Below are 10729 nucleotides of genomic sequence, written 5' to 3'. Positions count from 1 at the left end.
GATGGGGGGACATCAGCCGAAAAGTCGGTAGCGTGCGTCGAGGCACCGTCGCTCCGGAGGGCTGCGCTTGTGGACTGGGTATTCGGCTCTTGCTGCAGCAGCATCTGAAAGATGAAGGGCATGTTGGGTGCAGGACCCGTGGATGGCTGTTGTAGGAAGGAGCCGCTGTAATCGTGCCAGCCTGAGCTAGAAGAAGGGACCGCGTTAAACGAGCCGGCTGGGGTCTGGAGAAGGTCTTCGAGATGGAGGGGCAGGGGAAGGACGATATCCATGTTCATGCTACTCTCTGACGTTAATTGAGAGCTTCCCGGGATGCCGTGTGCTTGCTGGCCGAACGTGAACACGGACGGGCTGAACGATCGCTGCCCTCCGTGATTAGAGGCGGGGCGCGGGACGGTTGGACTAGCATTACTGCTTGATGCGTGGTGCTCGGTCGGCGGATCTGTGTTTCCCGTTGGGGGTGCGTGGGATTCATCTTCCAGCAGGCGGGATAGCATGATCCTAGGTCGCGAGCGTCAGCCAATAGGACTACCATCTTGTGGTGAGCTCCCTCGAATGGAACGTACCACAGGCCTCGAGCACCCGGGGTCCTGCGAAGCGATGTTAGCTTGAACAAGAGGCTGAAGTGCGAAGGCATTACAGACGTACTCGTCCTGTACTGCTTTGACCAGGCTCAGACACGTGCGCACGTATGCCAGGTCCTGGTCCACCGCGGGCGCATTCCCGGCCTGCCTATTCGCCCACCGCTTGTAGAACAGGACGAGGCCGCACATGTTCAGTATACCCTAGATCCCCGCACCCGCGTAAGTGCCACGGCTCTCGTGCGCATGGAGGGAGGGACAACGGTGCGCACCAGGTTCCGGTAGACGGGCGTCCCTATGCGCGCGCAGAGCTCGTCGAGGAGCCGGATGCACGCCCGCGCGGCGTTGGTGCAGATGATCAGCGACGGGAAGGAGAGCGGCGACTCGTGGTACGGGAGGATGAACGCGCGGTGCACGCACACCTGCACTTGGTAGAAGTACGCGTGGAGGTTCGCGGACTGGCGCAGGAACACCTCGTCTTCGCGGTGCGGGTCCCATTTGACTGTGTGGAGATGGGCGTGAGCTGCGTGCGCTGCGGCGGTGGGGGAGGGACGTACGGTGGGCGGGCACGGAGTCTGCCCACTGGTTTAGCGAGGAGTCTAGCTCGGCGACTATGCGTTGCTGCTGGTTGCCATCGTCCGCCAGGGTGAGCGATTTGCGGATGGCGTACTGTATGTAGATGCCGGCGAATATCGCTGTCAGTAACAGTAGTTACTTTAAAAGGTAACATCCTCACGATCGTACGTGTGGCGTAAGCTAGTATCCGCGCAAGACGGATAAAGCTGTTGTAGAACGAGAGCTTGGAGGGCTTCCCTAGAGGCTGCCGGGGTGCTGTTCCCGACTCGCCGTGTGTCCAATGCTCGTCGTCGCACTCCGTCAAAAGTGGCACATCGATGCTACCCAGTAAGCGAGGTCACTTAGCCCACAGCGATATAAAGCAAGTAAAAGGTGCGACGTACTCCTCTTCGAGTACCATGCATGGCCTGCCAAAGGCATGACTGATATCCCAATCCATCACGACAAGGACCCTGGAATGCCGTTTCCTCAGCACCGCGTAATGGGGGAAGCGGCGGATCTAGCAAAATTCCATACCAAAACGCTCGCCGCCATAGCTCATTCTCGATCGTGAGCGACGCGGCGCCCAAGTGTTTGCGGTGCGCGCCGACCTCCAAGGCTCGCCGGAGGCCAACGCCGGTGACTGTCCAGCTTTGGAGTATCCGTGTAGAATTGTGGAGAAACATAGTCATAAGCTGTATCAGGAACGCATGCGGCGGGAGTGCACTTTTTAGCAGAGCAGACGAGGGAGGAACGTTTTGGTGGTGCACGTACCGCACAGACCTGAAGGTCATACAGTCTCGACGGTGCTCGGTAAGACTTGCGAGCGCGCTCGACTTGAGCGAACCATTTCCAGCCACGGGAAGCTGGCGAGTGGGTGCCGTGGGCGAAAACACGTGGGTCGGTGGAGAAGCGGGCTCCGTTGGCACAGACCAGAAGGACCGTCGCGCCGAACCCGCCGTCGCGGAGATGCTCTCCGTTACGCAGACTGTTCAGAAACGTCGGTGCATGCAGGAGCGGTGTGTATATATTCACGTTGGTGAAGTAGAGAGCTATGAGGTAGTCCATCAGATCTGGAGGAGGGAAGTCCTTGAAGGGGGCTATTTCAGCCTCGGGCTCGGGTTCTGACCACTAAGAACGCCTCATTATTAGTGCGTTCGCATTGAGGATGTTTTACATACCGCATCCTCCTCCGCTTTCGCGCTGTCTGGTGAAGGTTGAGTATCCACGATAGGTGGTGCCTTACGCGCGTCATCGGGTTGCTGGGCGAGACGCTTTGCGGTTCGTATGAATACCAGCCCGCTAGACTTGCCGTGATAGTTGCGTGCAACAGGGTCGATGGAGAGCTTGCTCAGCCCTTTGATGACCTCGTTTTGAATCCTCACGCTTTCATCTTCGTTAGTGTGATCGGCGTTTGGTTCTGCTGGTTTCGGGGGCGGCTGAGGGAGGGAAGTTGAACTGGCTGAGCCCGAGACGGGCGTGATCATAGAGGAAGCGTGGACGATCGTGGAGCGTAAGGATGAGGAGACGGAGCTGCTGGCGATGGGCGAGTTCTCAGGCTCGCCATCCGGCTCGTTCTCCAATTCGTGAGCAAGATCTATGCCGGGACATCGCTGATGGGTTGCATTAGAAAGCATAATACAAGAGCGAAAAGAACAGACCTGTTTGAAAAGCTTCTCCAATTTTTCAAGACGGCTCTCGAGGCTCTCGACATAGCTGCGATCGGCGCCATATATGAGCATACAATACCCGACAGTATCGTATGCTGAGACGGACCTATTAGGATAGTCATTACGCTGGACGTATTATGTGGTGAGTAGGCCTGTCGCATGACAGCCGGGCAGGAATTGCACACCACAAACGGCTCGTCGTATGTGCATACAGCGTTGCGCGATTTGCATTTCGAGCAGCGGCCGCTGAGTTGCATAGGTCCGTCGCCTAATTAAGTTATGAAATTCAATGAGAACACTGCATATGTCTATGTTATGGATGTGTATGAATCACATTTTACTGTAATAACGATAGAGCAGGTTCAGCACTGGTATCAGGGGCAATACGGAAGGAGCCATACTCTTCTTGCGACGGCAGTAATCGCATGCTCTGTCTGACTTTTGCACTCTACGCTTCTTGGTCGGTCGTGAACCGGGCTTGGAAACGTCACTGTGTGCTTTAGGTGCCATGTGGAAGAAGAGGTGAGGGAGGAGCAGCGCAATAAGGGACGTGTTTATGTTGCTCTCCCAACCATGCAAGGCAGTGCAGCCTGGGACGTTGGATTTCGACGGTAGAATGCCTTTGCCGGGCTGGAGACGGAGATGACTGCGTGCTTAGCACACTCGATATTGCCTCGCTCACAGGCTTGCGCAATGGCTGTCGAGGTCTGAGGAGGACAGCATTATTTTGAGACCTTTTACTTGTGTGGTTGCTATCCGACGAAGGACGGTCGGTGGAGTGGGCGCCTACAGCAGAGGACGGGGCGCTGGCGAGGATGTCCGTACGCTCATCCTCCTCCCATCCCACCACCACACCCGACGCTTGCCCTGCTCGCTCTCGCCTTCTCTCCCTCTTGGGCTCGGGCTGCGTGACGTTCGTTATCCTGCTCTATGCTCCTCTATTGCTCTGCTTCTTCTCTACCGCCGTGCCAGCACGCGTCCTTCGTTCACCCATCTCAATCTCACCCCAACAACGCTACACCTCTCTAATTCTACGCTCTCGCTTTCTCTGTAGCTTTTCCTATACCTTGGGCTATATCCGCGAAACAATACCACACAACTTGATACTCACTAACTGGGGCTATCTACAATGTCTGACGACCACATCCAACATCAAATCCATGGCGACATGACCTACCCGTCCGACGAAGAACACTCTGTCCTCGAAGACGATTCCGATGGCGAGGACAGAGATATGGACTACATGGACGACGACGACGGCTCCTCCTCCCTCTCTATCCCCAATGAGTCCATTGACTTTGACCTCGTATATGCCCTTCACAGCTTCGCGGCTACCGTCGAAGGTCAGGCCAACGTCGTCAAGGGCGACAGTCTGTTCTTGATGGACGACAGCAACAGCTACTGGTGGCTCGTCCGTGTCCTCAAAACGCAAGAGGTCGGCTACATCCCCGCGGAGAACATTGAGACACCTTTCGAGCGCTTGGCGAGGTTGAACAAGCATCGCAACGTTGATGTACGCTCGCATGCATCATCTCTCACTGCCGAAAACTTATATATGCCTTATAGCTCGCGTCCGCAACTCAGGCCGAGCTTCAGGAATCACGCGATAAACTCTATTCCACCCGCACGGGAACGGGATCGAAAGAGGGACACACACCATCCCCTACTCCGGGCACGCGTGCCGCCCGGTCCCAACAATCGAGAGGAGTCCGGTTCTTCGCCGGCTTTGGCGTCCACCGGTATGCGCCGGCGATCTGGAACGAGGAAGAGGAGGAAGAGGAGGACATCGAGTGGGACGACGAGGACTACGAGGACGAGGACCCGGAGCTCGCGGAGGAGTGGGACGACCACGAACGCACCGTCACCGGCAGCCAGGCGCCTCCCTTCGGCATGGAGCCCGACGACGGCATGAGCTGGGAGGACGGCGCGGCGGAGGAAATGCAGCGCGAGCGGATTCAGATCGGGGGCGCGTCCGCCGAGCCCCTCGATCCCGCGCGTAAGGACTCGGGCGTGCTCTCGCCGCGCGAAGACACCGGCGTGCAGCCGCTGCGCCCGCGCGACAAGCTTATCATCGTGCAAGACGAAGCACCGACGTCGCCGGGCTCGCCTGGGCGCACGATGGACCCTGCGCAGGCGACGGAGACGCGCAAGTTGAGCATGACGCCGCCCGTTGCGCGTACCGACGACCTCGCCGGCGGACCACTCTTGCCCAGCGCGATCATGCACCAACAGTCGGAGGAGCGTAAGCGGACGCGCGAGGAGATCGAAGCGCTTGAGGAGGCGTCGCGCAAGAAGGCGCATCTCGCGGGTCCCGCGAATGCACCCAGAGGCAAAGTCACCGCCACGGTGTCTGTTGGTGACGTCGCCGCCTCCAAGGTTGCGGCCGGCAAGCTGCGCAAGGACCGCGATCGTGATACGACTGACGATGAGAGCGGGAAGGAGGGGAAGGACAAGAAGAAGAAAGGCGGAGTGTTCGGGGGACTATTTGGGCGCAAGAAGGACAAGGAGAAGGGGAAAGACAGGTCGGACACTGGCAGCGCGGCGAGTGCGGACTCGCTCAGTCGCGAGTCGGAAGAGTCGGGGAGGTCTCAGCACTCGAACACGCTTACGCCGCCGACGTCCGCGGAGGTCTCGTCGCCAACGACGACAAGCGCGCGGCAGCAACAGCAGCAGGCGATGCTTGCACAGAAGAACTCTGCGGACCCGAAGAGGCTCATGAACCAGCAGCAGCCGCAACAGACCTCGTCTCAGCAAGTCTCTCCGCAAGAAGCGTCGCAGTCGCAGCAAAACCGTCCACAGCCAGATGGCCAAGTGCAGGTGCAGCTCTCGCAGCACGCGTCGCAGCTTCGGCAGCGCGACCAGCAGCAGCAAATGTTGTACCAACAGTACCTCAATCGCTCGCCCGCGACACCACCCGAGGCGCAGCCATCATATGGCCTGCAGTCAGCTGCAGTCATGCCCGGCGGTTCCATGTCGTTCACCTCGTCGATGAGCTCGGCGTCCGGACTCACGGCGAGCGGCTCGCGCCCCCGCCCCGGTTCGCTCGTCCTTTCGCCTACTGCAATGGACGGACAGGGCGTCGGGTTGCCTGACCTCAGTGTCGTCCGCATCTTTGCCGGAGACGCGCTCCAGACAGAGGCGACCTTCAAGACTGTGCTATTGAACACGTCTACGACCGCATCGGACCTTGTGCGCCAGGCCATCCAGCGCTTCCGTCTCCCGGCGGGAGAGGACGAGAAGGACTACTACCTGACCATCAAGCAGGTCGAGGGTTCCTCCGCGGTTCTTCGTGCGGACGAGCGGCCGCTCGGCGTGTTCGAGTCGCTCGTCGAGGCCGCGATGGAGATCCCCAAGGTGAAGCGGAGCAGTGTGGGCAGTATCAGCTCGGTTGCGAGCAACTTATCCATGCACCCGGCGATCAAGAAGCTGTCGATGAACGACTTCACGGACGACTCGCAGGTCAAGTTCTACCTGAACCGCCGCGGAAACGGCGACGATACCTTCGGCGAGGAAGGGGATGAGACGCTGCTTGCGGAGAGTGTCGACGACGAGGGTGGCGAGCACACACGCAACCGCCCGCAGTACCTCTCTGTATCGACTGCGGGCGGCAACCACGTTCCGCCTGAGCGGTTCAGCTCGCCCTCGTTCCGATTCGGGATGCAGCTGGTCATCTACCCAGAGGACCTGCCGGACGACATGGTGTTCGACCCGCAGACGGAGGCGATCGTGTTCAAGAGCACGCTCCGGAACCGCCCGCAGGCGAGCCAGGTGCCGTCTCCGGGCATCTCGCAGGTGCTGCGCAAGAAGATCTTTGTGTTCCCGAAGAATATCACGGTTGCGGAGGTCATCGAGCAGGGCCTTGATAGGTTTGGGATCCCGGAGGGTGTCGTGGACGGGGGCGACGAGATTGAGGATAAGATGACGAAGCGGCGAAGCTCGTCCCGGGTGCGGTATGGCTTGACGGTGGACGTCAATGGCAAGGGCAAGTGTTGTGATTTGAGTTTGCAAAGTCGCGCGCTGACCAGATTGTACTCCAGAGCGCGAATTGTCGCCCTCCAGCAAGGTGATCGACGCGTTCACCCGCGCGCCGACTTACCGCCAGGTCGACCGCAAGTTCGAGAGCAAGCGTCGCTCTGTAGATTCCGCTCAGCTGTTGATCGGTTCTGCTGACGACGTCCGGCCGGACGACCCAGTCTTCATCTTGCGCCGCGCCATCGCCTACCGCAATTCCTCTACAAGGCATCGCTCGTCTGCACCCCTTGACGAGCTCGCTCTGCAGCACTTACGCGACTCTATCGCCAGCTCCAGCACTGCGTCCGACACCACTGCACAACCCGAAGAGAACACTCGGCGCCAGCCGTCGAAGCAGGACATCATCGCCGCCCAGCGTGCGGCGACGCGCGCGAACCAGCGCGCGATTCTGTCGGCCAACACGAACCTGCAGCGGGGCTTCGATGTGGTTCTGCCCGGCAACGCGATGCTGCGCAGCTCGCGGTATGAGGTCGATGACCGCATGCGGTACTCGTACGTTGAACCCGATGGGGAGACATACGACATCAGCGATATCGTCGAGGAGGAATGGCGCGGAGAGGTCGGCCCGCAGGGTGCGAAGACGAACCCGGCGAGCGAAGATCTGTTGCATGGTGTGCTCGCGCACGGCAAGGACGGGCTCGGTGCGAAGCTCGACCGCGTGCTGAGCAAAATTAAACACGAGAAGGGCGCGGGGCGTGCGCCGTTGTCACAGTCGTCGTCGGGCCAGACGGTCGACTCGGCGGACTCGCTGAGGATGAGCGCGGACTCGACGTATTCGAACATCGAGCCGCCTCACCAGACGTCGTCGTCCCGCACAAACACGCCGACGGCGCACAACAGGAGTGGGTCGGCGTCGGTCACGGGTGGCCAGCGCGTCGCTTCTCCGATGCAGTCCCGCATGTCGAGCTACAGGACGGCGAGCCCGGGCGAGTCGGACTACCAGCGCTCGCATACGGCCACGCCCACTGGACGCAACGCTGCTGCACGCGGATTCCCTCCCCCGCACGAACGCCAGTCGTCGTTCGCGTCCGCGGTGTCTGATTACCGCACGGCGACGCCGTCGTCGCCGCGCGAGCCGATGCCATCGCTGGGGCCCGCGAAGGAAGACGAGAAGCCGAAGCTGGTGCTGCCGAAAAACGACTTTGGGCTGAACGAGATGATGGCGGTAATCGAGATGCGGGCGGCGCTGAGCGCGAAGACCACACCGGAGCGCCCGCCGCTGGACTCGGTGGAGGAGATGCTGTTCGGACGGCCGCTGGACCGGGCGGCGCTGCACCCGCAGATCAGGGAGATCTACGCGAGCACGTTCGCGCAGTTGGAGGAGATGGACCAGGTGCGTGTTCTTCCCGCGAGTGTGCTGATCTGCGCCGGTTCTGACGTTTTGGATTGTAGACGCTGGACGAGCTGTTGCAGCAGGCTATTCATGTCCACTGAGAAAGGCACACATTCTGACGATCATGACGTATTTATCGCGGTCCCCGTCGCGTGTATCTTACAGCTACCCCCTTTGCTTAGTATTTATGCACTGGCTATTTGGATTTCTGCGTTTCTTGCGCGATCGCCATCTCGATCGATTGGTGCGCGATGGGTCCTTGTTCTGCGGCTGCTGAGTCGAACATTGTGCTCGACTGGGCCCGTTCATTTGATAGCCTTTGGGCCGAGGCGGACTGCAGCACGGGCCACCTCATGGAGTCCTCGTTGCGCGGGACCTGTGCGGAGCGGTGTACAGCACAGCGACGACATTCTCACCTCGCTCTAGGAACCACTCTCACTTCTGACTTCTTCCAACATCGCTTGTCACCATGCACCTGGAACTTCCGATGACGCTCAGGAATCACAACATATCTATGGTGAGTTTCGTAATGTCTACGGCGTGCAAAACACTCATGATGATACTCCATCCAGTCCACGCTACAGAACCTCTGCCACGTGCTGCTCAAAGCCTTCCTAGTAGCGTGGCCGCTCGCCTACCCCGGTGGCGTCGTCGCCGTCAAGTGCTGGCGCGCGGGGGACCCCTTCCGGCTGGTGGCGCGCATACGCGTCTGGTTCAGCAGCCTTGCTGGGAAACGCGAGCGGCCGCGGTACACGACGTACAGCACCCCGGAGCAGGAGGACGTGTACTGGAGGTCGGCGGAGCGGACCAGGCGGGCGTTTGGGGCGTCGGACGCGAACGAGACGCCACTGGGGGTGCCACTGGTGCGGTATTATGTGCCGCGGCTTCCGCCGGCGTATAGGGAGACGAAGGGGGTCGACGCGGAGGCGACGGAGTACCAGCTCTCGCCGAGGGCGTTTTGTAAATGGCATAGGATGGTGTTCCGGGGACCGGTACGTCTTCGTTTTTGTGGTGGCGGCGAGTGGCGGCAAGACTTATCCCGTCATACCCACAGATGCACCCCACGTTAAAAGAGGCGGCGAAGCAATTGCAGTATTTCAGCAGCCGTGACCGGAGAGAGATACACAGGATATCCAGGTTGGTGAGCGACGAAGAAGTGTTCTGCGGTGGCGGGAGACGGTGGACGCCACATTATGCGACGATGTGGAAAAGGTGGCTAGAGACGAAGGGGCCGGACATCGCCGTCGTGTTCGAATAGAGTACGTTTGCTTTAGGATTGTTGTCGTGTACCTGTACGTTTCTGTCTACTCATTGGACTGTCCGGCCGGGCGCCGGGGAATATACCCCTAGTATATGCGTGCAAGCATGTAGACGTTGAGACGAAGTCGGCGCACAGGCATGCAGGCCACTCTTAAGCGAACAAGGGGGATGCGGATACGAATGAAAGTGAACGAGCTTCCGCCACACATAATTCATCACACATTTGACGGATCGAGAACAGAGCACAGTGGATTCAGAACAACAGCATAACATGATACACACGAACGACGACGAATCACTAGTCCAGCTCCGGAAGGAACGCCTCCGGATGGCGGCTTCTTGTGTGGGATTCCTATAGACATCGTTAGTATACGGCTTCGAAGTACACGCAGCGGACGTACCTGGAGTATCGAGACGGCGTGCTCTCCTGTAAAGGCAAAACCGGAACGAAACCAGCCCCCGAAGGGACGCCTCGCGAAGAGGGTGTGGAAAAAATATGGCTGCAGCGATCACGAGGATACACCTGCAGGCCTGACCGACTCGCACGACGCAAGCGGCAGGACTTGCGACGCAGCCAAGGTCGCAGGGTGGATGAGGTCCTGGCCCAGCCGCGCCGCCGTATCGTCCATGGGAGGTCTTGTATTCGAGTCGGCTTGCGGGTTTGAGGTCTAGAGCCCGTTTAGCGGATATGAACATGGTCGAGTCGATGAAGGAGGAAGACGCACCCTCGGCGGACGAGTCCGCGCCCTCTCCCCCAAGCCTCGAACCAACGTAACCAGCCCCCGAAGGGACGATGTGGAAAAAATAATGGCTGCAGCGACCACGAGGGTGCGCGTGCAGGCCTGAACAACTCGCACGATGCAAGCGGCAGGGCTTGCAACAGAGCACAGGTCGCAGGGTGGATGAGGTCCTGGCCAGGCGCCGCCGCGGTATCGTCCGGGTCTTGCAGTTCGAGTCGGCTTGCGGGGGGTCCAGGGCTTGAAGGGTCGTCCGTGTTGAGGTGCCGAGTCTAGATGAAGTCAGGAGTACAACGGAGGGGAGCGGAGTCTAGGACGAGGCTATGTATGGAGTATTCTATGTTATGCGTATGTTTTTTCGTGTTACTATTTTGGACTTTTTTCTGGGTTTTATGGGGTTTTCTGGAGACGCGAACGAGAACGAGACGAGTCCGGGAAGTCCGAGAACGAGACCGTAGCCGCCGTATCTTTTTTCGTTTTACTATTTTGGACTTTTTTTGGGATTTTGTGGGGTTTTCTGAGACGAGAGCGGGAACGGAACGGGAACGAGAAGTCAGAAGC

The 10729-nt window shown here is 59.3% G+C and overlaps 4 protein-coding genes across 4 annotated transcripts; 2 read left to right on the top strand and 2 right to left on the bottom strand.

Moving 5' to 3' along the window:
* Positions 1 to 775: 775 nt before the first annotated feature.
* On the bottom strand, positions 776 to 2878 carry TRAVEDRAFT_116127 (uncharacterized protein; the record flags this gene model as incomplete). Its single annotated transcript, XM_008037736.1, has 8 exons — positions 776 to 1083; positions 1139 to 1250; positions 1318 to 1477; positions 1541 to 1609; positions 1674 to 1831; positions 1911 to 2236; positions 2314 to 2749; positions 2798 to 2878. The coding sequence occupies 8 exons, from the start codon at positions 2876 to 2878 to the stop codon at positions 776 to 778; spliced, it is 1650 nt and encodes a 549-aa protein (XP_008035927.1).
* A 918-nt stretch (positions 2879 to 3796) lies between these two features.
* On the top strand, positions 3797 to 8372 carry TRAVEDRAFT_27599 (uncharacterized protein). The gene is made up of 4 exons (XM_008036694.1): positions 3797 to 4319; positions 4373 to 6788; positions 6844 to 8171; positions 8231 to 8372. Exons 1-4 carry the CDS (start codon positions 3936 to 3938, stop codon positions 8270 to 8272), a joined length of 4170 nt encoding a protein of 1389 aa, XP_008034885.1. The 5' UTR covers positions 3797 to 3935; the 3' UTR covers positions 8273 to 8372.
* A 268-nt stretch (positions 8373 to 8640) lies between these two features.
* TRAVEDRAFT_45130 (uncharacterized protein) lies at positions 8641 to 9429 on the top strand (the record flags this gene model as incomplete). The annotated part of the gene is made up of 3 exons (XM_008036933.1): positions 8641 to 8688; positions 8744 to 9163; positions 9226 to 9429. The coding sequence occupies 3 exons, from the start codon at positions 8641 to 8643 to the stop codon at positions 9427 to 9429; spliced, it is 672 nt and encodes a 223-aa protein (XP_008035124.1).
* Positions 9430 to 9729: 300 nt separating this feature from the next.
* Positions 9730 to 10060, bottom strand: TRAVEDRAFT_45129 (uncharacterized protein; the record flags this gene model as incomplete). Its single annotated transcript, XM_008036932.1, has 3 exons — positions 9730 to 9783; positions 9833 to 9858; positions 9955 to 10060. 3 exons carry the CDS (start codon positions 10058 to 10060, stop codon positions 9730 to 9732), a joined length of 186 nt encoding a protein of 61 aa, XP_008035123.1.
* Positions 10061 to 10729: the final 669 nt, after the last annotated feature.

Source organism: Trametes versicolor (genome assembly GCF_000271585.1).
Source record: "Trametes versicolor FP-101664 SS1 unplaced genomic scaffold TRAVEscaffold_3, whole genome shotgun sequence".
Lineage (NCBI taxonomy): Eukaryota > Fungi > Basidiomycota > Agaricomycetes > Polyporales > Polyporaceae > Trametes > Trametes versicolor.
The sequence above is the reverse complement of the archived record's forward strand: the minus strand, read 5'-3'. Positions and strand labels throughout refer to the sequence as shown.

What these genes read in the sequence shown, in the direction of transcription:
- TRAVEDRAFT_27599 (XM_008036694.1), top strand. Translation starts at nt 3,936, where the DNA reads ATGTCTGACGACCACATCCAACATCAAATCCATGGCGACATGACCTAC. An exon ending in ACAAGCATCGCAACGTTGAT is followed by an intron (nt 4,320 to 4,372) that starts GTACGCTCGCAT and finishes TATGCCTTATAG; the next exon opens with CTCGCGTCCGCAACTCAGGC. An exon ending in AGTTGGAGGAGATGGACCAG is followed by an intron (nt 8,172 to 8,230) that starts GTGCGTGTTCTT and finishes TTTGGATTGTAG; the next exon opens with ACGCTGGACGAGCTGTTGCA.